The sequence below is a fragment of the Setaria italica genome, chromosome IX, assembly GCF_000263155.2.
Source record: "Setaria italica strain Yugu1 chromosome IX, Setaria_italica_v2.0, whole genome shotgun sequence".
Classification (NCBI taxonomy): domain Eukaryota; kingdom Viridiplantae; phylum Streptophyta; class Magnoliopsida; order Poales; family Poaceae; genus Setaria; species Setaria italica.
In genome coordinates, this window is record NC_028458.1 from 7,510,496 (window position 1) to 7,536,297 (window position 25,802).

The 25,802-nt window shown below is 48.6% G+C and overlaps 5 protein-coding genes and 1 long non-coding RNA gene across 8 annotated transcripts; 5 read left to right on the forward strand and 1 right to left on the reverse strand.

The window, feature by feature from the left end:
- The first annotated feature begins 314 nt into the window (after nt 1-314).
- On the forward strand, nt 315-2,963 carry LOC101764309 (microsomal glutathione S-transferase 3). The gene is made up of 4 exons (XM_004981958.3): nt 315-517; nt 610-685; nt 810-982; nt 2,675-2,963. The coding sequence occupies exons 1-4, from the start codon at nt 405-407 to the stop codon at nt 2,757-2,759; spliced, it is 447 nt and encodes a 148-aa protein (XP_004982015.1). The 5' UTR covers nt 315-404; the 3' UTR covers nt 2,760-2,963.
- Nucleotides 2,964-3,235: 272 nt separating this feature from the next.
- On the forward strand, nt 3,236-4,353 carry LOC101764715 (microsomal glutathione S-transferase 3). The gene is made up of 3 exons (XM_004981959.3): nt 3,236-3,701; nt 3,791-3,960; nt 4,055-4,353. Exons 1-3 carry the CDS (start codon nt 3,513-3,515, stop codon nt 4,140-4,142), a joined length of 447 nt encoding a protein of 148 aa, XP_004982016.1. The 5' UTR covers nt 3,236-3,512; the 3' UTR covers nt 4,143-4,353.
- Nucleotides 4,354-4,462: 109 nt separating this feature from the next.
- LOC101765130 (zinc finger protein VAR3, chloroplastic) lies at nt 4,463-8,966 on the reverse strand. The gene is made up of 6 exons (XM_004981960.3): nt 8,379-8,966; nt 7,668-7,785; nt 7,172-7,533; nt 5,321-5,437; nt 5,136-5,234; nt 4,463-5,059 (listed from the first exon to the last, which is right to left on the reverse strand). Exons 1-6 carry the CDS (start codon nt 8,855-8,857, stop codon nt 4,780-4,782), a joined length of 1,455 nt encoding a protein of 484 aa, XP_004982017.1. The 5' UTR covers nt 8,858-8,966; the 3' UTR covers nt 4,463-4,779.
- An 877-nt stretch (nt 8,967-9,843) lies between these two features.
- On the forward strand, nt 9,844-11,308 carry LOC101765529 (probable transcription factor At3g04930). Its single transcript, XM_004981961.4, has one exon. It carries the CDS (start codon nt 9,980-9,982, stop codon nt 11,090-11,092), a length of 1,113 nt encoding a protein of 370 aa, XP_004982018.1. The 5' UTR covers nt 9,844-9,979; the 3' UTR covers nt 11,093-11,308.
- Nucleotides 11,309-13,634: 2,326 nt separating this feature from the next.
- LOC111255791 lies at nt 13,635-15,655 on the forward strand. The gene is made up of 2 exons (XR_002675752.1): nt 13,635-15,264; nt 15,357-15,655. It is a non-coding gene; the product is annotated as an uncharacterized LOC111255791 (long non-coding RNA).
- Nucleotides 15,656-20,052: 4,397 nt separating this feature from the next.
- Nucleotides 20,053-25,020, forward strand: LOC101766349 (myosin-binding protein 2). 3 transcript variants are annotated; one of them, XM_012842650.2, is made up of 4 exons: nt 20,053-21,572; nt 22,086-22,613; nt 22,715-24,053; nt 24,334-25,020. In XM_012842650.2, exons 1-3 carry the CDS (start codon nt 20,576-20,578, stop codon nt 24,049-24,051), a joined length of 2,862 nt encoding a protein of 953 aa, XP_012698104.1. In that variant the 5' UTR covers nt 20,053-20,575; the 3' UTR covers nt 24,052-24,053; nt 24,334-25,020. The 3 variants fall into 3 exon arrangements, with proteins under 3 accessions (XP_012698104.1, XP_004982020.1, XP_012698105.1); XM_004981963.3 differs by having other exon boundaries at nt 20,054-21,572; nt 22,712-24,053; XM_012842651.2 differs by having other exon boundaries at nt 20,054-21,515; nt 22,712-24,053.
- The last annotated feature ends 782 nt before the right edge of the window (nt 25,021-25,802 follow it).

Here is a 25,802-nt window from a genome sequence, read left to right on the forward strand (position 1 = left end):
TCGTTTGACAATGAGTAGGATCAGTAGACATGCATCACGCATGACGTTAATGAATCTTCTGCCGTTGACTGTACCGAAATTTACATCTCTACCAGCAATTTCTAAAGTCCACCGTCTCTTGTTCTTCAAGAAAGAAAGAAAGAAACGATTCTTTTCTTTGTGCACGACACAGCGGAATAAAGTAAAGCGGCCCAACGGGCATCCTACGGCCCAGGTGGCCACGAGGAATCGGTCAAAGCTTTCTTGGGCCAAAGGAAAGTTTAGATTCTAGGAGCTTCCAGACGCCGTCTCAGCCCTATAAGGAGGATGTCTATCAACAGGCCTCTCCAAACCACATAACCCCCTGTTTCCCCGATCTCCTCCACTCCTCCATTTCCAAGGAAGAAAGAACCGAGGAAGCAACCATGGCGGTGGCGATCGAGCTCACGAAGGAGTACGGTTACGTCGTCCTGGTGCTGGTGGCCTACGCCTTCCTCAACTTCTGGATGAGCTTCCAGGTGGGCAAGGCCCGCAAAAAGTAAGCCCCGCGAAATCGAATCGGTCGTCGCCATGGTCGCCCGCCCTTATTCGTCTCCGGAGATCTCATGGGTTTCGGCGATTCCTCTTTAGGTACAAGGTATTCTACCCCACCATGTACGCCGTCGAGTCGGAGAACAAGGACGCCAAGCTCTTCAACTGCGTGCAGGTGCGCCCAAGATTCTGCCGTCCTCTACCCGTCTGATTAATTGCTCTTGTGCGGGGTTGATTTTTTGGGACGAAGAGGAGTGCCCTCTAAATTCCTTTCGGTTCGTGTGTCCTTGTGAGTGCAGAGGGGGCACCAGAACTCGCTGGAGATGATGCCCATGTTCTTCGTCATGCTGCTGCTCGGCGGCCTGCAGCACCCGACCATCGCCGCTGGGCTGGGCGTCCTCTACACGGTCGCGAGGTTCTTCTACTTCAAGGGATACGCCACCGGTGTCCCGGACAACCGTCTCAAGATTGGGTAAGTTTGCATCCGTAGAAGCCGATGCAGAAGATGCTGATGAAATTATGACGACGCACGAAATTTTTGTGCACTTGCAGAAAACATAAATAATATATAGGGAAGAATTAATAGAGGTTAATTGGTTTCTGTGTTTTTGTTTGTTAGGAAATATCAGTCTCCATGTAGCCTAAGATACTAAGTATACTCGTATAAATGATCCCCACTAATAACTGCAATAAATTCTACAAATCTTTTTTAAAACTGAGCCACGTTATAACAAAATATATTGTCTACTTCATATATGTATGTGGTTCGAAGCCTCTGCTATATTCTATGAATACCTGAATACTGGTAGTATGTAGGTACCAATGTTCGGTAGTCAGTATAGAATAGTCCACTTTAAATGCCAGAAATTGGTTTGTTGGTGCTCAGCAACGTGGAGTGGAGTAGGTGTCAAGTACTCAAGTAACTCTTGTCGTGCCCATTTTTTTTTCTGGGAGTTTTAGATGAGCCTTTGTGCTGAGCTCTGCACCACCAAGTTGTACTCAAGGCCCTAGCTACTTGTCTGGACAAGTTTTCAAACCTCTCTGCGTTCAGTGTTCACGTAAGCCATTGCTGTGGACTAAGAACTTGGCTAGTTGGTGAATTGCAATTTACATTGCATGGGTCATTGCTGATTTGCTACGGGTTTAACTGCTGATAAGCAGGGTCAGTAGGACAGCAGGCATGGCAAATTGTAGTCCTATAACAAGGTTTGTCTGACCCTAATCACTTCAGTTTACAACATAATACTCTGAAGTGAGTACCAAAAGGATTGCGCGACTGATGGGGTAGTGGAAGAACGAAGTGTATGCAGCAACTTTCGGAGAAGTCTACAAGTTGTGGGCAGAGCTTTTTGGGAGTTCAGGCCGATGCATGAACCAAAGGGAAGGGAGCAGTTTGGCCCCGGCCATGGCCACAACTGCCTCCACCAATGCACTGCAGCACCAAACAAACCCTTTCAAGTTTCATCTGAAAGTTATTGCAGGCAATTCTGACTGATAATATACCTTTGGTTGGCTCTCAGCTAATGGCGTGGAGTAGTCATAGCCTATAAGCGTTCGTGGAAGATATTGTGCATTTCTTTTAGTTGTCCATTGTGCTTTTGTTCCTTTTCAGCATTCTTAGTATTATTCTGACCATTTGTAGCTATGGCAACAGCTACCTGCTACACAACTGTGCCCAAAATTTCCAATGTTCACATTAAGCAACTGTCGTAGGCAAAGATCTCTGTCGGTAGGTATGGTTTGTTCACATTGTTTATGTCTTAAGGTCATTGCTGGGTTGTTTTGGTGTATAATTTGACCATTTATAACTGAAGCACTACCAATTTTCTACCCAATCTTTTCCAAGTCTACACTCTCCTAAGTTATTAGCAAAGACAAAGACCTTGATTGTAAGGTTTGTTCACAATTCGTAGGTTATAGGCCATCCCCAATTTGTTGGGAAGAGTCAACCATTGATTGTTAGGCATTGCAAATTCTCCTACCTTCCTTTCTAAGGTAACAATCCAGAAGCCTTGAAACCGCAGCATGAAGGATCACTTTAACGAGATAATCTGAACTTGTAGTGATGCATCTGTTTTAGAATAAATCTCAAATTGTTGCAAGTAACCCATGCCAACTTCTAATAATAATGGTTAAACTGTGTTTCTTGCGGTGTGTGCTGTAGGGGGCTCAACTTCCTGGCTGTGTTTGGGCTGATCATCTGCACGGCATCTTTCGGCATCAACCTGGTCATCCGGGAGACACTCTGAAGTTCAGGTTCACACGTGATCTGCAGACTGAATTAACGGGACAACTTACTTCTTGCGGTCTCACTTAGGCCTTTGTAGTCTGATGCTCGCATCGTTCTTTTCGTGTTGATAAACAAAGTAGCGGACGTGTGCGTGTGCCTGTATTTCACTTTTGGTAGTGCTGGAATAAAGAGATGGAGAAGATTGCTTGAAGCATGAATCTTACAGTCCTTGCTGCCTGTTGTAGTTGTTATTCTTTGCTTTCGCTGTCTGTCGATGGCTTGTGTCTCACCTTTTTTATGTAATTTTTTATGCGATGTAAAATCGGCTGATAGCTCTGCAATATCTGGGTTTGTCGATTATATAGGAGCACTGGCTGGTAACACTTCTACATTACCTGTAGTACTCCCTATTTAACTCCAGCCCTGAGATCAACCTTGTGCTTGTCCTTGAATGCTTGCGCCCGTGATCAATTCCAATACTCCTACCACAAGAACATTACCAACGGCTTCCAAACAAGCGACTTGGACGTCAATTTTAAACAATCCTGTTGGATTCTTAATACTCTAGGGTCAGTGGACAGGCATCATCCATGTCATTGTACGAAGTCAATGAATTTCTCTCGTTGACCTCACCAAATCTTGCATCTCTCCCAGCAATTTCTTCTTCAAGATAAATTTTACTCGAGCTGGACGTTCAATTCCCCTCCCTCTCAGCTTATCAATTCCTCACGGCCTCTTACCCGTCGAACGGACGCGGAGGAAGCAGCTAGCCATGGCGGTGTCGATCGAGCTGCCCAAGGAGTACGGCTACGTGGTGCTGGTCCTCGTGGCCTACGCCTTCCTCAACCTGTGGATGAGCCTCCAGGTCGGCAAGGCCCGCAGGAAGTACAAGGTGTCCTACCCCACCCTGTACGCCGTCGAGTCGGAGAACAGGGACGCCAAGCTCTTCAACTGCGTGCAGGTACGCGCGACTCCGCCGGCATATCCGATCCCCATCGCGTCGTCTCAAGCTGCTAATCCTTAGCTTGCGCGCTCTGCGATCGAGAGCAGAGAGGGCACCAGAACTCGCTGGAGGTGATGCCGCTCTTCTTCGCCATGCTGCTGCTGGGCGGCCTGCGCCACCCGGCCGCCGGCGCCGGGCTGGGCGCCCTCTACACGGTCGCCAGGTTCTTCTACTTCAAGGGGTACGCCGCGGGTGCCCCGCGGAACCGCATGAGCGGGTACGTAATTACGTTGCGTCGTGAGATTTAACATCGGTTGGATTGTTTCGTGAAGCCGTAACGCGGCGCCACACGCATTCGGTGTATGCTGCAGGGTGCGGTTGAGCATGGTGGCGGGGGCTGGGCTGATCCTCTGCACGGCGTCGTTCGGCATCAGCCTGGTCGTCAGGGAGACGCTCTGAAGCCTGAACTCTCAATCTCCAAGTGACTCGTGCTTGGAACCCTGTAGTGCTGTCTGGATGAAGAAAGCTTGAAGCATGGGATTATACAGTTCCTGCTGCAAGTTTTTTTTCCTTCTTTTGGACTGAAGTTCCTGCTGCTAGTTACGGAGTACTCTGTTTGTACAACATCAGTGTTAAAAGAAAGTGAAACCTGTCTTCATCCGTTCTGCCACACAAGAATACGTGATTCTAGCTGTAAATCCGCGGAAATTTCAACGTTGTAAAGCCCCCAAAACAATGATCATTGTATACCTCGTCATACAGAAATGGCGACAAAGAAATCCTTGTCAACAGCCAGTTGCACCGATGTTGTTTCCCTAATAATCCGTATAATAATAACGGTACAAATAGAACATGTTTGCGTCCCTCGTCTGCACCTCAGCAGAGCGAACGATGCTGTCAATTTTTTTCCTAGGTTCCTGGCACCCTATTATTTCACGAGTCCTCTACCAACTAGTGCATCCCGTGAAATATGTTACAAAGCACAGACATCAAAGATCCGAGCTGCCGGGTGTTCTCACTGGTTTCAGGCAGCTGTGAACCTCCTCCGAGCCGGTGTTGACCTGCTCACAACATGCTGGCGCACGACTAGACGTCATCATCCTCGTCTTCCTTGGAAGCTTCTAGTCTTGGCAGTGAGACCATCCTCCAGATCACCAAAGCCTCTATTTCTGCTTGCTGCGTGCTTGCGGAAACCTTTGTAGCGTGAGGCATCGCCATCATTGTCACTGTCCTGATCACTATAGTCAAAACTTCTACTCTTGCCGGCACCTCTAGTGTTCCTCAGTCCCAACTGGCTATTCTGGGTATCATCCTCAGGGCGGTCCAGGTTGCACTTCTTGCAGACCCTGTTGCGTCCAAAGTTAAGAAAGTCGCATCTGCAAAGGGAGACAATGGCTCATTAGCATGTCAAGAGTTTAGAACAGTCACAAACAGGATTAGGTTAGCACGTACGAGGGGCACTCCCACTCTCCAGGATTGAGCTGCCTCTTCGGACGAGGTTCTTCACATTTAAAGCATATCTTATTGCGAGAGAAGTTCATAAAGTGACACCTAGAAAAGCACACAGAGCAAGGCAATTCAAACAGTGCTAGAGTAGCAAAAGAATAAAAAGCTATAGTGCAAGGTTAGAGGATTACTGTGTACAGATCCAGTCACCCTTTTTCATTTCAGCTGTGGCTGCTTCTACCTTCTTCGGTCCATCTGCCTTGCATTCCAGGCAGCGCCGATTCCGAGCAAAATTTAAGAAGTTGCAACTGCCAAAATAAGAGTTTTTAGAACATAATACATTTAGCAAATGTTCTGTTATCAACAGGCAAAAAATAAAAAGCTACCAACCACTTCCACATGCAGATGAAAGAATGAAAGAACAATACAATGAAGTGAAAATTACAAGAGCCCACAAATTTGCATATTGCAAAGTAACTTAGGTTAGCAATTAGCATATCATGATTATTTAGCATTCCAATAAAAAAATTGCACCCTGCAAGCCAAGGGGTGTACTCCCTCAGCCATCAAATAAAACAAATACCATAAGTATGCATATTGGAACATAGAGGAACCAACAGAAATGCTTCAGGATTGAAATTACAAAAATTATATGATATGACACAGAAATTACTAAAATCAATGTCAGTGTACATTTTAATTTCACGAAGTCAAACACAGATATATGTATGTTGGAACATACAGGACCCAACAGAAAGTTCAATAAGGATGCTTAAGAAACTGGAATTTATGTAGAAAGTTCGGTAGAATATCTCAGAATGCTACACTGGAATGCTTCAGGATTGAAATTACTAAAATTCTATGAGATGACACAGAAATTACTAAAATCAATATGTAAGCGTACATTTTAATTTCACACATAGCATGCATATTGGAACATAAAGGAACTAACAGCAAGTTCAATAAGAATGCTAAAGAAACAGGGTGTCACAAAATGAACAGAAGAACTTATGCACGGAAGAGAATAATGCATTGACCATGGCCATTAGAAAGAAATGCCTTACAGAGTTATGGATACCAATAGTCTAAAGCATGGCAAGTCATGAATAAGCATAGCAACCACTTCCATGGAAGATGGAACTACTACGTTTAATGCATGTTGATGGTGTTCCAATAGAAATTAGCAATCAATAACCAACAGAAGAAATGATGGCTATGAACATGGCCTTCTGTAGAATGTTGTGAAGTAAAATGCCATGCTCTTCTAACTGTTGCATGCATATACTCCCTCCATCCCCAAAACAAGTCATTCTGCGATTCAAAATTTGTCCCAAAAGCCAAGTCATTATACCCAATTTAGCATGTGTGCATGTGCATGTGGGCATGCAACAGTCAATTAGCACCATATATGGCTAATAAATAGGGGCAATCAAGGTCATTTTACCTCCTTGTTAATCTGTCCTAAGGGCATGTACAACAGTGAGACAGCTGCTGTCTCTAAGTTCTTGGAATTTACAACATAGACGGCTAAATAGACAGCTCGTACAACCCACAGACAGCTGCTATCTGTTTTGGCTGTCAACAAATCATTAAATGTTTGCATGCCAGCCGGTGTCGACGAGGAGGCGACGCTCCGTACAACGCGCAGCCAGCCGTCTTCTTCGCCTGGGAGCACGAGCGCTTGCCGTCGTCTCCCCACGCGACGGCTTCCCTCTCTCTCTTCAGTTACTGCAGTGAAGCGAGGGGGATTTTGCAAAACTTCCGTCGTGAGACGACGGCTGCCACGACCGTTGTACGTGCCCTAAAACTCCTAGGATGACTTGTTTTTTGGGACGGAGGGAGTATAGCATAATCGCAGCTCAATAGAGTATACTTCATCCAGGAATAACTCATAACTCATGCTAACAATGGTCGCTAGCTTATACCTTCTACAGGTTGACAGAAATAACAAACAACATAGAACTAAAAAAACTAACCCTTGATCCCTGCCCTCACATGAACATGTCATTAAAGATTCAATTTGCGTAGCATAAAGAACTTACTTCGTGCACAGCCAATCACCCATCTTCATTTCAGTTGGAGTTGTTTCTCTCCCCCTCTCAACTGAGCCCCGAGCCATGGCTTTGCTCTTGTCGGATGACTGCTGCTTACTAGAGGTTTGAAATACCGGTTTAGGATGAGATGGATCAATTGTTGTGTCACTAAGAATAATAAGCTCGGAGAGAAGCTTTCTTGCAGATTCTTGCACGCTTTCATTAACTGAGTTCTCTCCTGAAAGGCTCTTTGTATCTATTGCATAATCTAGAAGTATGCGCATAACATCAGTGGTCCTAACTTCATTCTCTGCCTTTGGAGTGAGATAAGCTCTATCACAAGATTTTTGTAATTTGCAATCTTTGCATGCCTGGTATTAGGGCACAAAACAATGATAGTGTTATTGTGTAGTCAAATTGAAAACTGAAGTGGGAAATATGATGGGAAAACAACAATAAATCATCACATGAGGAGACAATGATTAGAAAGGACAGCTAAGCTTACATCTTTTTCTTCAACATTCAGAAACTCTCTCAGCCTTTTTGCAGAATTGACAGGCTTTCTATTGGTATTAGGACAGCCGCACTTGACAATAGCTTGCATATCCTGCTTGGGAAGGGAACTGCAACGTCGTTCAAATGAAAATCCAGTTTAGCCAGAAAATATAGAATGCTTGTGGCATGGTCATAGATGTGAACAGACTGAAGACTCGGTTAATAACCGAATCACTGATAACAACCATGACCCAAATGTTGATATTTTAACTAGCATCATGGTTTCTGCCCGTACCATTTAATTCTGCTAATAAAAAATTGGCAGGTAAGAAGGGGGTTCATAATTCAAGACTATCATAATCAGCAAGTGATTTACCAAACATGCTCACATATAGAGCAGAGATGTAGTAGAAACTCTTCAGCCGACTAACTAAAATGCAGAAAGTCTAACAATGGATGGCATGCAAGTGAAGACTTATTGGCTATTGCTGTTTGAATCCTAATTCAGGACGACACCAAAGCCCAAATAAGCAATAACTGCTGCATTCCCACCAACTCACCAGTACAACCATTTGCATAGCCTCCAATATATCGAATTCAAAGATATATGGATCATTGGATCCTAAATAACGTGGAAACCTACTATGCAGAGTGCGCGAAAGAAAGAAAATTAATTCCTGCATAGATGCAAAGCACAAAAGAATCGCGAGGTTTCCTCCACCTTAGGAGATCATAGCGATCGCGCGCGAATTTCAGGCACGCGTTCTTCACCCTGTTCAGGTCCCTGAAAGGGTAAGTGTCTTTCGAGGCCACCGCGCTATCAGCCGCAATCACCACCCCGTTATCAGCAGCAGCCGCTGCCGCGTTATCAGACGCAGCCGCCTCCCCATCTCCGGCGGCGCCCTCGCCAGCGCTCACGCCGGATGCGGGAAGAACTTGCTCGAAGTACCCCTTCGCCCGCAGCTTGTCGAGGAACTCGCCCCACTCCGGCCATGGGTGGCCGCTGGATACAGCCGCCACGGCGGGGTCAGCGGCGACATCGACGGCCGCGGGGGCGGCGGAGCAGAAGCGGAGGGAGAGGAGCGGCCCCGGGTGGCGGCGGGAAGCGGTGGGGAAGATGGAGGTAGAAGCGAGGCGGCAGGAGCGGAGGAAGGTGGAGCTTAGGGTGAGGTTTAGGAGCTTGGAGGAGGAGGCGGCCATGGCGGACGGGTAGCGGCGGCCGAGGAGATCAGGCGGGCATGGAGGCTGGCTGGCTGGCTGGGCCGCTGGGGGCGCGGAGGGGAGAGGGGGATCGATGGTGGATTAGGGTTTAAGGGTTTAGTCGTTAAGGACCCTTTTTCGGCCTCTTCTTAGTGTGAAAAATAAAACTTGTTAAAAGATTGATTTACTAAATTTGTAAGAAGTGGTTGGAAGTTGGAGAAGTTTTTTCTGTTGACCCGCAGAACTTTAGATCCATATTACTGTAGTATTAGCAATAGCAGGATCTCCAAATAGAGAAAAAAATTACATGTAATGCGATGATTTCTTTATTATTTTGACACTATGCTATTGCTTTGCGTGAGCTTTGCATTTCTTAGATGCAACTGTGTTTGACTTGTCATTTTGTAGAAACATATATGCCTTCATTTTTATTTTTAGATGATCTTAAATTTAAAATAAAAACTCCTGAAAAAGTGTTCGTTTCACGAACTTTTAGTTATTAGTAGTTATGCGTGCATGTACATGAGCACGCAATTGTGTTTCACAAAAGAAAACTAACTAAGGAAATATATGGATGCATAAAATTGCCACAGGTTTGTTTTTTATAAGCACTGGAGCAGACAATTTTATACGCCTTTTCAAATTTCATAATGATGTGAGAAAAATCGCATGAAACCGGCGTGCTATTTAAGCCCACCAAGGAGTTGCCTGACCCGTTGTGCACGCGGAGGAGCCACGTCTCTCGCCGAAGACCGAACCCAACGCGCAAAGCGCCCCCAGCAACACCCTGGGGCCCGCACGTCAGTGAGCCAGCCGCAACCCCACGCGAACACCAACGCACGGCGGCGCCCACCGGCCAGACGCGGCCAGAGGCGACAGAAGCCACGGATTCCGGCCGAGCCAACCAATCCGCCCGGCCGCCCCCAACCTAACCCAATCGGCCCCCTCTCCCCCGTCCCGTCCCAGCCGTCTCCATCCCACCACCTCCCCCGCCCCGTCCGTCCGCGTCCGGCCGCGCCGCGCCGTGCGCGACCCAATCCACCACGCCACTTCCGCCCCCCCCGTCCCGTCTCGTTCTCGTCGCACCTCGCCTCGCCCGCCCGCGCTCGATCCGTGCGCGCCATGGCCTCGGGCCAACAGGCCCTCCCGGTCCCTGCCCCCGTCCCGCCCAACCCTAACCCGACCGCACCAGCCGACCTGACCCCGCCCGCGGCCTCCGCCGGGGCGCGCAAGCTCCCCATCAAGCGCCGCTCCCCGCGGCCGTCCTCCTCGCCCCCCTCCTCCTCCTCCCCAGCCTCCTCCGACCCGCTCCGCGCCCCCACGGCCGGCGGCGGCGGCGGATCCGACCAGCAGCAGCCGCCCTTCAAGTTCCAGCGCATCTGGTCCGAGTCCGACGAGCTCCGCTTCCTGCAGGGCCTCCTCGGCTGCGGCGCGCAGGGCCTCGTCTTCCCGCGCGACCTCAACGTCTTCTACGACCGCTTCTCCGAGTCCATGCCCCAGCCCTACACCCGCGCCCAGCTCTCCGAGAAGCTCCGCCGCCTCAAGAACAAGTACCGCAGCGTCTCCGCCCGCGTCGCCGGGGGGCTCGACCCGGCCCGCCTCGCGCCGCACGACCGCGACGTGCTCCACCTCTGCTCCAGGCTGTGGGACCCCGCCAACGCCGCCACCTCGCCCTTCGCGTCCGGCGCGGGGTCGTCCGGGAACAAGCGCCGCCGCGCCAACCCGCGGGGCACGCCGCTCCCGCCCCCGGATGCGTCCGGGGATTGCAACTCCCATGACTACAATGGGATTAGTTCCTCTGCCCCGGGCTTGTTTCCGGAAGTTTCCAATGGCGAGGATATGTTCTACCTTGAGCAGGAAAGCGGGCACCTGGGAGACCACGAAGGTGCTGCTCTTGTAGCCGACAGCAGATTTGGTGTTATTGTGCAGCAGCAGCAGCAGCCTGAGGCCGCGGCTGCTCTCCCAAATGGAATTGGCAATGAGATGAACGGAGACCAAAAAATGGTGGTGCCATGTAGCAACGAGCATCGCATGGCAAATGCTGTGCTGGATGTGTTTGAGGCGTGCCTGAGGGAGGCAAAGTCTAACGGGATTATCAATGGTGGCAACGCGGATGGGAGTGCTGAGGAAAGCGAGCTTGCAAAGCGGTGGAGAGTGCAGAGGATGGATGAGCTTGATGTCTTAAGCCAGAGGCTGAGGTTGCTCGTTGAGGATGCTGCAGCGGCTGGGCACTAAAGCAGAGATTTTGGTGGTTTTGGTGATGTGATTCCACCCTTTGCCCCATTTGTATAGAAGCTAGGTTATTGTGCTATGCTTTGTAATGTTTTCCTCAGCTTGACCCGTGCCTTTAGAAAGTCTACTATATTTGGCTATGTACACCGCTATGGATATTATTGTTGAGTTTAATAATTTGAGCAGCATAATAATCTATGATTTTAGCATTGTTCTTCATCTGGCTTCCTGCTGTTGATATAAATTATGGTTCTGTTCATGTAGCTTCAGGCTTTTGCATTCCCTTCTTCCAATTAGAAGCTCTTGTAATTCGTAAGCAGTGAAAGAATAATATTATGTTTCCTTGTCAACAACTTTTGCTCTGAATGATTTTTCCAACCATCTCAATCCTTCTGTTGTGACTTAATTTTAACATCTGCATTCAGCCTGCTACGCGGAGTATGTATTGTGGAGGAATATTGTTATGGTACAAGACTAAGTACAAGGAATGCTGCACCTTGTCAAAATATGCTGCTGTTACTAGAAATACATACCCTTCCTCAGTACAAAACATGTGAGCGCATGAAAATAGAGCAAGAGTGGTTATTAAAGTTATGTATTTTCATTCAGTTCACACTTGTTATATGGTCTTGCTTTAGACTTCAGCACTGATACTATGAAATAATGCTGTGGTTAATGTCTATGTTTACCGTGTCTTTTCAGTTCTTGGATTTTAATACAACATGTTGCTACAATATTTTTTGGTATATTGTGTTCTTTTTCTTCTGCTTTCGTGTGCTAGTGAAAGAGAGCAGTAGCAATAACAACAGCATAGCGTAGTCCAAATCAATGTTAGTGCATTTGCTGGATGGCATACTGTGATCCAATTTGAAGTACATCTGTACATGGAACATAGAAGTTGGCAGGCCATACTTCAATAGTGATTGCTCCTCAGATATTGATATCTTCTTTTGTGTTCTGAGCTTACTATTTTATTACCATCATCATAAATAGCTTATTTGCAGAAATGTCTTTTGTCAGTAAAGCATTGTCTTGCCAACAGTACATGGTGGCAATTTTTTATATTTAATTGCTACAATATATCTTGTTGTTTGGTGATGTGATGCTGGTTGTGTTACTTGCAGTTCCACACCGGTGATGAGGCGAGGCACTTGTCCTGGTGTACATTAAAGAATCAGAATATTAGATTTCTTTTTGAGAATGTACCGTGCACGTATCTTATTAAGGACACACTAAACCTCCATAGTCCATAATGTTTGTCATCCACAACATACTCCAAGGACAACTCCACTGGATCTGACCTAAGGTTTGTTGTGCCACCGCGGCATTTGGCAGCAAGAAGGTGGCTTCAATGAAGTTCTGTTTGGCCCAACTTCTACCTTAAAGTTGGAACAGTGTGGTGCAACCACAGCTCTTGCCTCTTGGCAGCAAGACGGTGGCGTCAACAAAGTCCTATTTGACCCAACTTCTTGTCTCCATGCTTCAGGGTGGAACATCAACGATCCACATACCTACCAGGCTACCACCTTTAAATATGAGAGAGAGGTGATGTGCCAGAACCCCAGTCCAATTTCTATCCAACGCCTGAATTCGTTCAACTTATCATTGCAAATTGCCTGTAACATGTACTGTTTTCAAGCATCTGGTTTTGAAGTTTGAACTGCTGTATGATTTAGTTAGATTAACAGAAATCCTCAACCAGCAGTTGCCTGAAACCTTTCTGATAATTCAATTTGTCCTGCAGTTGATGTGTTTTGCCTTATGATCAGTGCTTGTTGCTGTGGGGCACTTTTTTTCTGCATCCGTCAGTTGGGAGAGTGGTAACTGAAAGGTAATTTGTTTTAAGTTACCTGATGAGGATTGGAGAGTCACCCCCTTATATAGACTCTTAAGTTGCAGGTGTGAAATTTTAAATCTAATTTCATCATTGGGTCTCATGATTTGTGGCAATATGGTCCTCATTTGCAGATCGCAGCATGATATATCAGAATTGTTGGGGTGAAGACTCTAATTTTGTTCTTTGCTGTCAGAATAATAACCTTGAATATATACTGCACATGTTCCCCTAATTGAAAGCATATTCTCTGTTGAATATGATATTGTAGCCAGCCCATACACACAACGCAACAGCCAAACTGGAGTTCCAGTAATCCGCTACGTCGAAGAACTGTTCACCTCAAGGAATTTGGGCAATCCAGTCAGATGGTCCGCTGTGAGCTGGGCTCCAAACACTCAATCCTGGTTTCGCCGTTTGCAAGTTGTAACCAAAATGACATCCTTCTCTGTAGTTGTTTCTGATGGGTAGTTGCGTAAACAATTTGCAAGTTTGGACTCGAAATTCATGTGTGTGACTATATCCATCGATGATGAGGAAATATATCTACTGGCTGAGATTGCAAAAATTTCTAGATATATGCTGCTTCATGTGTGCTCACCTAAGATAATCTGCCTTTGAAAACGTAGGGTAGGCACAGGCACCTTGCAACAGGGCGATGGGCCCAATCTCATCTTTCGAGTGACATTTCAGTAATTCGATGAACATGGCTTCAATATCTCACAGTATCTTGCCGATTTCAAATCGAATTTGCCAGCCGTCAGCTAGCGTCAAACTGTTATACAGAGAACTTGTATATGAATGAATCATCTTTGATTCGTCCATGATGTCGCAGCACTATAAACAAACTCATGAGTGATGATCTCACATTTGAAAGTTTTCATATCCTAACTAGTTCTGAGCTTAATGCAAACTTAAGCGATGACTAACAACATCCTGAACACCCCAGATGCTGAAAAACTGCCTCTAGTGACATGTTCCTGCACTATGCAAGGATTCATCGGACGACCCGGACGGCCTCTCCACCGCCGCGGTGGCCGTGCTGTAGGCGCGCTTCTTCTCCGCCCGCACCATGCTTGCCAGTTGCCACCGGCGGCGAGGTACCACCGTACCAGTGCCACCGGCGGCGAGGTACCACCGGGCGGCAGATCCAGGAGGAGGAGAAGCCGAGCCGAGCCGAATTCCGCCGGGCCGACGATGGCCCACACCCACCCACAACATGAGATGAGAAGGACAAGGCCCACACCCACCCACAACATGAGATGAGAAGGACAAGGACAGCGCTATGTTTGCAGAGCAGTAGCGTTCGACGAAGCCGCGGTCTCTCAGGATGGAGCGAGCAGCCACCATCGTGGTTGCGGCAGGAACACCGCGCTCCGGGAGGAGACGGAGGGGGTGCTCGTGTGGCTCACTACGAACCGAGCTTCCATTCCCGGCCAGCGCGTGGAGCTTGAGACCTCGCGTGGTCGGATTTCTTGCCGAATCGGGCGCGCCTCATCTCTGATTCTTGCAAACTGCAGGGGTTAGGGGGACCGGAGAGCCGGTTCTCGTGCATGAGAGGGTAGCGGGTGGCATGGAGCTTTGCGCTACCGGCAGGAAAGGATGCTGGAAGGACGGCGGCAGCGGCCGTCGGCAGCCGAGCCGATCCAAAACAGGGTCAGGAGCCCTTTTGCAAATATTCGTATCGCGATCCAAATTAGGAGGCTATTTGTAAAAAACAGGGGGAATATGCAAATAATCGGATCGCGATCCAAATAAGGGGGGCATTTGTACATTACGGGGGTCAATATGCAAATAATCGGATCGCGATTATTAATCGCGATCCAAACCAGAGGGCTTCATGCAAAATTTGGCGCCGGCGTCATGGCGGCCGGCGACGTCGCGTTGCCGCCGGTGAACTCCGCTTGCGACGTTGCGCGTGTGCCGCGCGAACCTCCGGAGGATCCGCGTCCCTGCCTATGGATCCCGTCGCGCGCCGCCGCCGCTCACGGCCCTAGCTCCTGGAGATGCTGCAAGCGGTCGCGGGTGTGTCAGAGCGCGCGCCGCGCGGCGCCCAGTGACGCGGATGGCGCAAGCAAAGCAGCGACGGCGTTGAAGGTTTCCTTGGCTACGCTACCCCCGTTGGCTGCTCATGAGCTGAAGGTCCCGTTCGTGCCTGCTCCAACGTTTCCATCCTCGGCATCGCTGTGCCGTGCGCCGAGCTGGAGTGCTTCGTCAAGGGCTCAAGGCACCTCCTCTGTCCTCTCTCTCGGCCTCGTCTTCTCTCCCTCCTCTGGTTTGTAGATTAGTCACTGCTGCGCCCTGCATTCTTCTCCGAATTGCAGAGCTGATTGAACTTCTGGTGCGATTTAATCCAATGTTTAGTTTGCTTGTACGGAGTATTTGCATGTTCTAACAGTGACGGTCATGTCTTGTTGCCTTGCCTTCCTGCAGCAGCGGCAGCGTATGGAGGACGAGGTGGCGGTCAAGCTGAGGAGGTTGGAGCGCCACCGCGCCGCGGCGTTGGCGAGCCACGCGCTCGCTCCTCTTTCCGCATGGAGGATCACCTCTCGTTTCTCCTTCCCTGCCGCTTCTTCTCCGTCCAGTTGGGTTGAGGAATCATAAGAGCTGATGAAGCGTGCACTGAGCTTTCCTTTGGAGCAAGGAGCTTTCCATTTTTTAGTATGTTACTCGTTAATTCCTTTGTAAACCTGCGCATTGATTAATCAAGTGTGCTTCTACATGTTGTTATCTTTGATTGGTTTGTTTTTTTATTATTCAATTCCCCCCTCTTCCCGTTTCTTCTAAACAACCGGCAAGATCAAACTTCTGTAAAACAATGACTGCGGTTGCAGACCACACCTGTAGGCTACAGTCTGAATGTCACCAGAAAGAAGCAGCGGGTCCGCAAATGTGCCCAGCAACCACACAATCTCTGATCACCTTACCCAATTTATCCTTGGCTTTCCATGCAAATGGTTTAGTTTTTTCAAAGCAAACTATGATGTAGTTTTTCTTGACCACATTCATCATGCTCCCTGGAATTTATTGAAGTTAAGACTTTCTGGAGTCTGGTTTCCAGCCTAGCTGAGTTTGGAGGAAGAAATTTGTTGTACTGTTGTTTTCCATTTGTTTGGCGATACTGGTGCGTTCCTTTTATCCTCGGCGTGTTGGCCTCGTCTGCGGCGATTTGATTGTATCGACTTCAGCATCGACCTTCTACTTCTACAATTGGATCGACACGTCACCATCTTCGTCTCCGGACCACCCTCGTGGTGCCTCCTCGTGCGCCCGCAGCTTCACGTGCGGCTCCATCGTCTTCGGCAACCTCGACAGCTACGTCTCGACCACGGCTATCCTACGCACGACATCCTCAACCATAGCTATTCGTCCTCATCCCCAGCTACCTCAACATCGGTATAAAGTATATCGTAAGCATGAGTTACGTGCTAGTTTTCTCTTCACTCGTAGCATCTGCACCGCATCGACATTATAATTGTGGCAGGATGTCAATTTGTTGGCTTCTATTTTTAACTTCTTCTTCCATCTCACCGTCTGCGGTGCTCCCGACTGCGGAGGATGTTAGAATATGTTTGGTAGTTGTAGATATAACTATCGTAGACTACCTTATGTATCCGGAGGAGTCTTGCCCTCCAAATCTTGTACTCAATATATACCGGTCAAGAAGTTCAATGCAATACAATCCATCCATTATACACAATCTATTTGTCATACAGTGTTGGCGCATGTATTATACGGTACCACTCCAAAACAGCTCATGTATTATACGCAAGTCAGCGTGAGCCGTGAGGTTTCCTGTCGTGTATGGATGATCTCCATCACCTCAAGGCGGTCCTACATGAGTGGGTTCTGCTGTTACCAGCCGCAGAGAAGGGAGCATCGGTTGAGCGTGTCACCGTAGAGCTGAAGATGACAATAATAAAAGAGCGTTCGTTCATATGACACGTACAGTACGCACATCATATATACCTCGAGCGTTTTGCAAAGCCATCGATGTCCGTCCGGTCTGAATTATGTCCAAGAAACATGATTCTACTGTCCTGAATTCTATGTCTAATCAGAAATAAACGCCACAAACTCAGTCGCTCGTTACTGGTGGCTGGTCGTAGCACTTGAAAATTCTGGGCTTTTGGTTAAAACTAACCCGTACTTGGCATGATGATTTGCTGGGTTCCATGGCTTCTCTTTCAACATCATATAAGCTGTCCTTTAATTTGTTTGGGCCAACACGTGCATGCACTACCGTTGTAATCATGTATCGCGACATCTTCTCTCGGCTCTGCCCTTAATAAAACACCAAAAGAGCTCCGCAAGATAATGCAGATTCTTTCGCGATCATGTTTCCATCTTTATTTTTAAAGCCGGCCGGGGTACGTGCGAGCAAAGGAAAGAGGAGCTTTGGAAAGTTCATTGACGTTGGAAATCTGTAGCTTGAGCTAGTAAACACTTGTGTTGCACACACCTAGGTTGGATAGCCGAAAGCAAAAGCTGAGCTCATTCGGCGCGCCAGATACTAAACCAGCAAGAATTAAGCTAAAAGAAGAAGAAGAAGAAGAAGAGAGACTGACACAGGAACCAGCAAGCCAGATACTAAACACAACAGCAAGAACAGCAAGAACTACGAGTGCTGTGAACATAGGATGCGTGCACCTAGCGCCAGAATCCATGCCCCACCGCATCTTCCTGCTGTGTTTTTGTTTGTGCCAACACGAGGCCGTTTGATTCCAGCTGCCTCCGGCGTGTACTTTTCCGTTGCCCTTTCGGCCGCACACGCCGCCCTGACCAGCGCATTCAAACGTCAGGGGGGCCCCTGAGCTGTCGCGCTGCATTATTGGAAAAATGCTCGCGATCGATCCTTTGGAGCCCGATCGAACTGCCCAACTAATGGCCACTCGAATTGAATTCGTCGTCGTCTATGGTTATCGTCATCGTCAGGTTGATGCTAGTGTTTCAGTTGAGATTTGTTTATTTTGCGTATTGATATCCCGGATGATCCGTCGCTACACGTCGAGCCTGATGGCGACTGAGCAAGGATATAGCAGCGCGCGTCGTGTGCACGGCACGGCCTGTTGACCCAACGGTGGTTTTCATTAGGTTTCGGAGTTTTTTTGTCGGAAATCTGTGCCTAATTATCAGATGGATCGCGATTTCCTCCTGATCGCCGTTGTACTTTCGAGTTTGGACTTGGCTTGATGTTTTCAACCGTGGAACAATGCGTGATCCAGTGGCAACGATCAGGAACGACCCTGCAGGCAAGTGACTGCGCTTAGCCGGGCGCTGATGTGCTCAGAGCATCTCTGACTCTCTGTCCCTCCGTCGGTCCCTCCGACTCCGAGCACGGTGTCTGTCTGACTGTCTGGACACGGAACTTGCAGGTTGCCGCGCATCGTCTTTGCTCTTGCCTCTTGCTACCTGGGCAAATGGAGAATCTTTCGGCATCCCGGCAAATCATAAACTATGTTGTCTCTTGCATGTCGTTGGTTTCTTCGAAACAGTGCGAGTACTATAAAAGAGACTATTTTTGTCCAACATGGCACACATGCACGCGTGCTCACAGTATCGGGCGACGATGAACAACCACGCAGCACATCCATCTCGTCATCAGAAACACTCCTCCTTAAACAATCTACTTAACAGTTAACATGCCTTACCTGCTACTGTACTACCTGGCGATATTCATATTCTTATGGACTCGTGCAGAGGTTTCGTGAAGCTCACCGTGCGCACTAAGAAAAGTGTCCAATGCCTTACTCTTAGGCGAATATAGGAATTAAAGTTTAAGTACATGCCACGTCGAATATTTAGATAATAATTAGGAGTATTAAATATAGGTTAATTACAAAACTAATTGTGTAAATGAAAGCTAATTCGTGAGACAAATCTATTAAACCTAATCAGTCTATGATTTGACCATATGTTGCTACAATAAATATGTGCTAATTATGGATTAATTAGGCTTAATAGATTCGTCTTGTAAATAGCCAATAAACCACTAATTCACATTTAGAATTAGTATAAAAATTAGTCATGCATCCCAATACCTCCTTAAAAAACCATCGTCATCGTGATCGAGAACCTAAATCCGTCATATCCAATGCATTCAGACATCTCCTATCGGCCGACCCACGATACGCAGTTGCTGAAGATGTTGCCGCTCCTATTTGCTGAACCTGAACGCCTGCCGTTTGAGAACGCCGACGCGCAGGGCTACGAACAAGCAAAGCTGGAGAGTTTGGCTGGGTCAAACGCACAGAGCGCCTCCATCCACCAGTAGTGCCGCCACGTTGCTCCCAGTTCCAGTTCCAGATCCTGAGGCGGCGGCGGCACCGGAGCCGGAGGGAGTCCTCCGATCCATCCAACCAACGGCTCCCGTATGAATGTCTCTGATCCGGTCGTCTCCGGGGCGCCAAATAAACAAGTGCGGGTCCACGTTGCCGTGCCGATTTCCTCTCCGATGCCTTTCTTCCCTCCCGCTCCCGTGCGTGGTTGCGTCGCGGATCCGGAAAAACAACAAGAAAAAAGAAGAAAAGAGCAGATCCATCGCCGTCGGTCCTCAAGCCCGCGACGCGACGGCGACCGACCAGGCCTCGCCGGCTCGCCGTCCGCCTGACGCCAGGCCGGCCGGTCCCCCGGAAAACGACCGGGGAGTCGAAACCCACCGCTACCCCCACCGCAGAAAGCCAGGAACCGAAGGAACGAAACGAACTGGTCCTGCTACTGCACACTGCGTAGTGCGTACAACGACTAGCGCACGTACTGTTCGGAATTTTGCTGACGCAGGCAGCCGTCGCCGTCGCCGCTGCCGCTGCCGCTGCGTAATCTCGGAAGAACTCACTAACCTTTCAAAAAAGGGCACCGTAATTACATCCTTGTCAGCGAGAGCCGTGGCCTGTGGCCCTGCTCGTACTCCGACCGAGGCCTACGGCAACAAGCTCTGCCGTGCCGCCGGTCTGATTACTCCAACGGAATCCGGTGCTACGGCGTCATCCCAACGTTCACATTTTTCGTTTAGGGCTGCTTAATCACGGTCATTAGGGCCCACTAATGCGAATTACTCCAGCCTTTTTCTTTTTCGGTTTCGCGATATTTCTCGGCTTCCAAGTCGCGCTTCCCCTCTATTAGTCCATCCGCGTTCCACCAAACGGGCCCCTTTCCCCCTCTTCTCCCTCCCCTCCTCCCCTTCGTCCTCTCTGTTCTTGTTAATAGCGCTCGTAATCCCGTCACTATCGCTAGTCCCCCCGCCCCACATCCTCTCCCTGTAAAGATTTCGTTCTTTCATCCTTTTGGATTTCCGATCCCGTTCTCGGTCCCCGTTTTGATTTTGCTTGTGAAAAAAAATCTCGTCTTTGTTGCAATCTGCAGTAGTAGCGGGGAGGGAGGAGGGAGTTTGTGCAGAGTTTGTTTTCCCTCTTTTTTTGTTCTTTTTTGATCCGGAAGCGGAGTTCTTGTAGTGGTTACTTGCCACTAAATAATCGCGCTTGGATTGCGTTCTCCGGCTCCGCTCCAATCCAATTTGTGTCGCTGGAGGAGGGATTCGGGGGCGGAAGGCACTGTTCTGTGCTTCCTTGGATTCCACGGCAAAGCCCGGCTGCGAGGTTGGCGTCCCTCTCGGTCGCATTCCGCCGGTTGCCAAGGGGCCGGGCTGCGGGAAGATGGTGTCGCAGGCGCCCATGGCGGGGGCCAACCTCACGGCGGCGCTGTGCAAGAAGAGCAACCGCGTCGCGCGGGTGCTCGCGTACGCGCTGCTGGAGTGGATCCTCATCGCGTTGCTCCTCGCCAACGGCGTCTTCTCGTACCTCATCTCCAGGTTCGCCGCCTTCTTCGGCCTCGCGCCGCCCTGCGCGCTCTGCTCCCGCCTCGGCGTCGACAGCCTCTTCGAGCGCCACGCGCACCGTGGCGTCGGCGGCGCCGAGCCTCTGCGCCGCGTGCTGTGCGACGCGCACGCCGCCGAGCTGTCGTGCCTCGGCTACTGCAGCGCGCACCGCCGGCTCGCGGACGCCGGGGACATGTGCGAGGACTGCGCCGCGGCCGCGGCGCCCGGGAAGGCGCTGCTCTCGTGGATGGGCCGGAGCGAGCTCGGCGAGCGGGACCTCGCCTGCGCCTGCTGCGGCGTCGCGCTCGAGAGCGGCTTCTACTCGCCGCCCTTCTTGCTCCCCACGCCGGCGAAGGGTGGCACAGATTGCGGCAACAAGGAAGAGGAAGAGGCGGCGAGGCTAAATGGAGACGTTGTCTTTGTGTCCGAGGAAGGCCCTGTGATCGAGCTCTTTGACGAGAAACCATTGCTGGGGGATGACTCAATCAGTGTCTTGGCTCACGGTCCTGAGATTGTTGCCAATGTCGAGCGTCTGGTGCCTCTTGAATCCATTGACTCATTGGCTGTGGACATGGGTGCAGTGTCATCCCAATCTGGTGTTGAGAGGAAGGAAGCGGTTGATCATGTAAGGCAGGACAACGTGGTCATGGAGAACATGGTTAATGCCAATGAGGAGAAAATTGTGATGACAAATGATGATGACAAGGGGGATGGTGTGGTTGATCGGCTGATTGATGAGCAGATTGCTGACATAGCCCTTGTGCCAGCTTGTATGGAAGGTACGTTTGATGATGTGATAAATGCAGGCAAAACTGTTGAGGGCTTTGCTGAGCAGTGTAAGTCATTCCCTCTCTGATAAATTATCTTTTCCGCAAGTCATTATCTTTTGCCGTTCCAGTCTAACAATGATGTGGCTGTGGGCATGAATGTGAGCTTTTTCAATGGCTTCATTGCATATGTATTAATCGTGCTTGTGTTCATTACCACATTTATATTTGTTTTGCTAGTCATCTAAGTAATGAATTAGAATGTAGTTTTCTCTACTTAATGGAATGTGGTTCTGCTTGGGTGTTCATTGAGCTGTGCTATTGTACTCATTTAATTATACTAGATTTTAGATAGCACTGTTATATCAACTGCACTTTTGCTGTCATATTTGATCTGGTGAACCTATAGTCAAAGAGAAAAAAAGAAGTAACCTAAGAAACTTAAAAGGATGAAATGGACCTCTTAACAAAAATAGAAGGCAACCCATGTCATTTACTGTCCTTGAAGTTGTTCCGTGCTGATGTTTTTCCCTGTTTCAAGTTACTAAGCCATCCGCCTTGTTTTCAAAATATTAAATGCAGCTCCTGAGGAGGACAGTGGATTGAAAGATAAGGATATGGAAATATCAGTTGAGGATGAGATATCTGAGGATGATCAAGTTAAAAAGGTGTATACTATGCTAAGTGACACCAGTGACCATGAATTTGTTGAGAAGTTAGACAGAAGTATCGAGGTGGAGCATTTTCAACAGGCTGAGTTAAAGCAAAAATTGAACTTGATGACAATGGTAGCTTCTGCGTATGTCGCTGTAACTCAGCCTGAGGAGAAGCAGGTTCACCAAGCTGAGGTGAATCAGGAGTTGGGTTCAATACCAATACAGCCAAGGGAGCATTCTGGTGAAGAACTTGAAGGAGAGAGAGCTGCACAGGCTGGGCTGGAACAAGAGTGTGACTCTATGCCAATTGATTCTGGGGAACATGCTTGCATGACTTCATATGCTTGTACTGATGATGAGCAGGTTGAGATGAAGCAGAAAGTCACTTTAGCTGCAGCAGATGTTCCGGAGTTTCCAGCAGACACTTTTAATGATGACACAAACGCATGGAAAGGTAAGATGCTGAGATCTTAAGAATCCTTTGTTTATTTCCACCAGTTTAGTGCATTGTGATTGTGTAAATTTTTAAATTGATTCTTAAATGTTGAACAGAAGATATTGAAGAGGATCCAACTGAAGCTGCTCTAACAAGCATACACGAACCTTTGACAAGCTTAGACAAGTTCTCTCCCAATCATACTGTTACCGAAGAAGAGAGAGACCCTGAGACGCCAACTCATATTGAAGGTATATGTGATTCACAGGAATTGTTGGATTCTAAAGCAGCTGTTTCTGATGCTAAATCCGTAGATTCAAGTGTTGCTACTATGACTACTGATCTGGAAAGCACTGAATTCGTTAGTGTCGATCAACTAAAATCTGCCTTGGCATCTGCACGCAAGTCATTGAACAGCCTATATGCTGAACTTGAAAATGAGAGGAACGCTGCTGCTATAGCTGCTGATGAAACCATGGCAATGATAAACCGCTTGCAAGAACAGAAAGCTGCAATGCAGATGGAGGCGATCCAGTACCAGCGGCTTATGGAGGAACAGTCAGAGTATGATCAAGAAGCACTGCAGAGGCTGAATGAACTAGTTGTAAAGAGAGAGAAGGAGAAGCAAGATCTGGAAAGAGAACTCGAGCTGTATCGCCACAAGGTTCATCTCTATGAGGCAAAGGTGAGAAAAATGTCCAGGCACAAGGCTGATGACCAGAATGGGTCATCGTCAGCTTCATCAAGTGCTGAGGACAGTGATGACCTTTCGCAAAGTTTCTATGAAGGCGATGAATCTGCCCATGGTCTTAATGGAAGCAATGGGAGTATTCCTACAGATGTTGTTCTACAAGAAACTGCCAGGCATCTGGTTACCCTTGATGGCTCACTAGCTGATTTTGAGGAAGAGAGACTCTCCATTCTGGAACAACTTAAAGTGCTAGAGGATAAACTTTTTGACCTTGATGATGAAGAATCCAATAACATGAAGACAGACAAGCATTTCTCAGAAGAACACCATTTAAGCGGTGCCTCAAATGGTTTCTCTGATGATGAAAGCTGCTTTAAACTTCATGACAAAAGAAAAAGTGTAACATGTAGAGGAAAGAAGCTTCTGCCACTGTTTGACGACGCTACTGTGGGAGCTAGAAATATCGTTCTAACTAAGCAAGGTGATGAGGCAGATCATTCAACAGAAGTCACATTGGACCTTGCTCGAGAGCAAGATAAACTTGCAATCGCCCATGAGATTGATCAAGTCCATGAAAGGCTGCATGCTCTTGAGGCAGATAGGGAATATATAAAACAGTGTGTGAGATCTTTGAAAAAGGGAGGCAAAGGGTTTGATCTTCTTCAGGAGATCTTACAGCATCTTCGAGACCTGAGAAGGATTGAGCAACGTGCAAGGAACTCTGGGGAGCTTTCACCCCACTATCTGCATCTTTACACGGACTAAAGGTAACATGCTACATTTAGTATTGATGGTCTGCTGAATTTTTATTTTCAACATGAAGATGGTGGCGCAATCATTGTTCTTTAAATTCTAAGAAAATCAGTTCAATGTTAATCCATTACATACACGACGAATAAACAAAATTCTACTTTCTTAAAGTAGCTATGCACCCCAAATGTCCGTAGCACATTACTAAATTTTGTGCCAAACTTTTGTGCCTAACTATACCACATTCTACCCTGATTTGGTTCTATCAGAACCCTAATTCTTGCTTGTTGGTTCCAGATCAGCTGCAGGCCCTGTGCTCATGTCCGACCGACCAATATAGCTCGAAGACGGAAAGCATACAACACGGTAAGAAAAAAAGGGATTGCCGACTAACTAGTATTGTCATTGGAGAAATTTGGTTCATTCCCGGAGAGAAAGGAGCTCCTCCAGGAAACACCATCACAGTTGGTTCAGCGACGCCATCCGGAAGGCAGATCATGGAGCAATCCTGCCTTCCAAGGTCCAGGGTTTTTTGTGGACCACTTTGCACGTTCTCTCTTTGTTTTTGTTGGTTTAAGTTTTCCCGGGTAGGGGGGGCTTCCAAACTTTTGCCTAAGGGCAAGAGGTTGGTTGGTGAGCTGCCCTGGGCCATGGGGTGTGTTTGTGGGGTTGTGGCGGCAATCATGGCCTTGTGCAAGCTTTGGAATTCATTCATTAGCACGAAAACATGCCGCTGGCAGCTTTGCTGCCAGGTATAGAGTGAGTATAAAAAGAGGTAGTCCCAGCGGGCTTCACTAGTTTTTGTTTCTTTTTTTCCGTCTAAATTCTTTTCCTGTAAATCCTCTAGCTGTATGTAATGCGCTTTCGGCTTATGGAATGGTGACGAGGTGTTGGGTGTGTGTGCAGAGCATAATTGCTGTTTGATGAGAGCATAGCTGTGCGCCTGTGCCGGCGGCCTTTTCCGTTCGTTTCTTTTCTCCTTTATTGTGCACATACAAAACTAGTAGCCCTTTTGATGCAAGTGCTACTTGGTTAATTAAACCCTGAAAGCAACCGGCGTCATGCGCTGATGCATGATTGGTTTAGCTGTCAAGGATCATGAGATGGATGACGAGTTGGCCGCTGGCCAGGGGCATGGATGCAGCTCACCGAACAGTCTGTTGGGTGGGGTGGACCTGCCCTACCATGTTCTGATGCTGCTCACCAATGCTGCATGACCTTGTTGGTCCTGTGCAATACCTTCTCTGTTCCGGTACTGGTGCTACGAGGCTGTCAGCTGTCAGCAACAGCTTCCGGCTTTAATCGAAGCTCTGTTAGGTTTCCTCATCTTCCTATAGCTAGCTTTGGCTGGTCCGGACAGTGCGGGATGGTTCTGTCCGTAGCCGTACAGCTTTGGCCAAGGGCCGAGCGAGGCTATACATGGCCAACCGGACGGCACGGCGCGGCACGGCACTATGCGGCACGGTGGTCGTGCCGTGTAGTACCTTCGTGCCGACATCTCGGCCCTGGCACGGCCCTATGGGCGGTTAGCCGTGCCGTGCCGTGCTGTCGAGCACGGTAGCCCGACGTGCCCGTGCCGGCCTGAGGTCGCGCCACCCGCTCCGTCGCCGCTGTCGCCGCCTGCGCGCGCCCGCGGGGGCTGCGCCGCCACTGCCGTCGTTGCCTGCGCGCGCCTCGGGGGGCCGTGCCGCCGCCGCCTGCGCGCGCGGGAGACGGGGAAGAGAATAGAGAGTGAGGAACTAGGGTTTCCACAATTATATATGACT

Excerpts from the sequence above, each read along its gene's own strand:
- LOC101765130 (XM_004981960.3), bottom strand. The coding sequence starts at position 8,857 with ATGGCCGCCTCCTCCTCCAAGCTCCTAAACCTCACCCTAAGCTCCACC. Across the intron at positions 7,534-7,667 it reads TGAATGTTGAAGAAAAAGAT|GCATGCAAAGATTGCAAATT; the intron begins GTAAGCTTAGCT and ends CCCTAATACCAG. Across the intron at positions 5,060-5,135 it reads GGAGAGTGGGAGTGCCCCTC|ATGCGACTTTCTTAACTTTG; the intron begins GTACGTGCTAAC and ends CTCCCTTTGCAG.
- LOC101764309 (XM_004981958.3), top strand. The coding sequence starts at position 405 with ATGGCGGTGGCGATCGAGCTCACGAAGGAGTACGGTTACGTCGTCCTG. Across the intron at positions 518-609 it reads GTGGGCAAGGCCCGCAAAAA|GTACAAGGTATTCTACCCCA; the intron begins GTAAGCCCCGCG and ends ATTCCTCTTTAG. Across the intron at positions 686-809 it reads AGCTCTTCAACTGCGTGCAG|AGGGGGCACCAGAACTCGCT; the intron begins GTGCGCCCAAGA and ends TTGTGAGTGCAG.
- LOC101766349 (XM_004981963.3), top strand. The coding sequence starts at position 20,576 with ATGGTGTCGCAGGCGCCCATGGCGGGGGCCAACCTCACGGCGGCGCTG. Across the intron at positions 21,573-22,085 it reads TGAGGGCTTTGCTGAGCAGT|CTCCTGAGGAGGACAGTGGA; the intron begins GTAAGTCATTCC and ends TATTAAATGCAG. Across the intron at positions 22,614-22,711 it reads TGACACAAACGCATGGAAAG|AAGATATTGAAGAGGATCCA; the intron begins GTAAGATGCTGA and ends AATGTTGAACAG.
- LOC101765529 (XM_004981961.4), top strand. The coding sequence starts at position 9,980 with ATGGCCTCGGGCCAACAGGCCCTCCCGGTCCCTGCCCCCGTCCCGCCC.
- LOC101764715 (XM_004981959.3), top strand. The coding sequence starts at position 3,513 with ATGGCGGTGTCGATCGAGCTGCCCAAGGAGTACGGCTACGTGGTGCTG. Across the intron at positions 3,702-3,790 it reads AGCTCTTCAACTGCGTGCAG|AGAGGGCACCAGAACTCGCT; the intron begins GTACGCGCGACT and ends GATCGAGAGCAG. Across the intron at positions 3,961-4,054 it reads CCGCGGAACCGCATGAGCGG|GGTGCGGTTGAGCATGGTGG; the intron begins GTACGTAATTAC and ends TGTATGCTGCAG.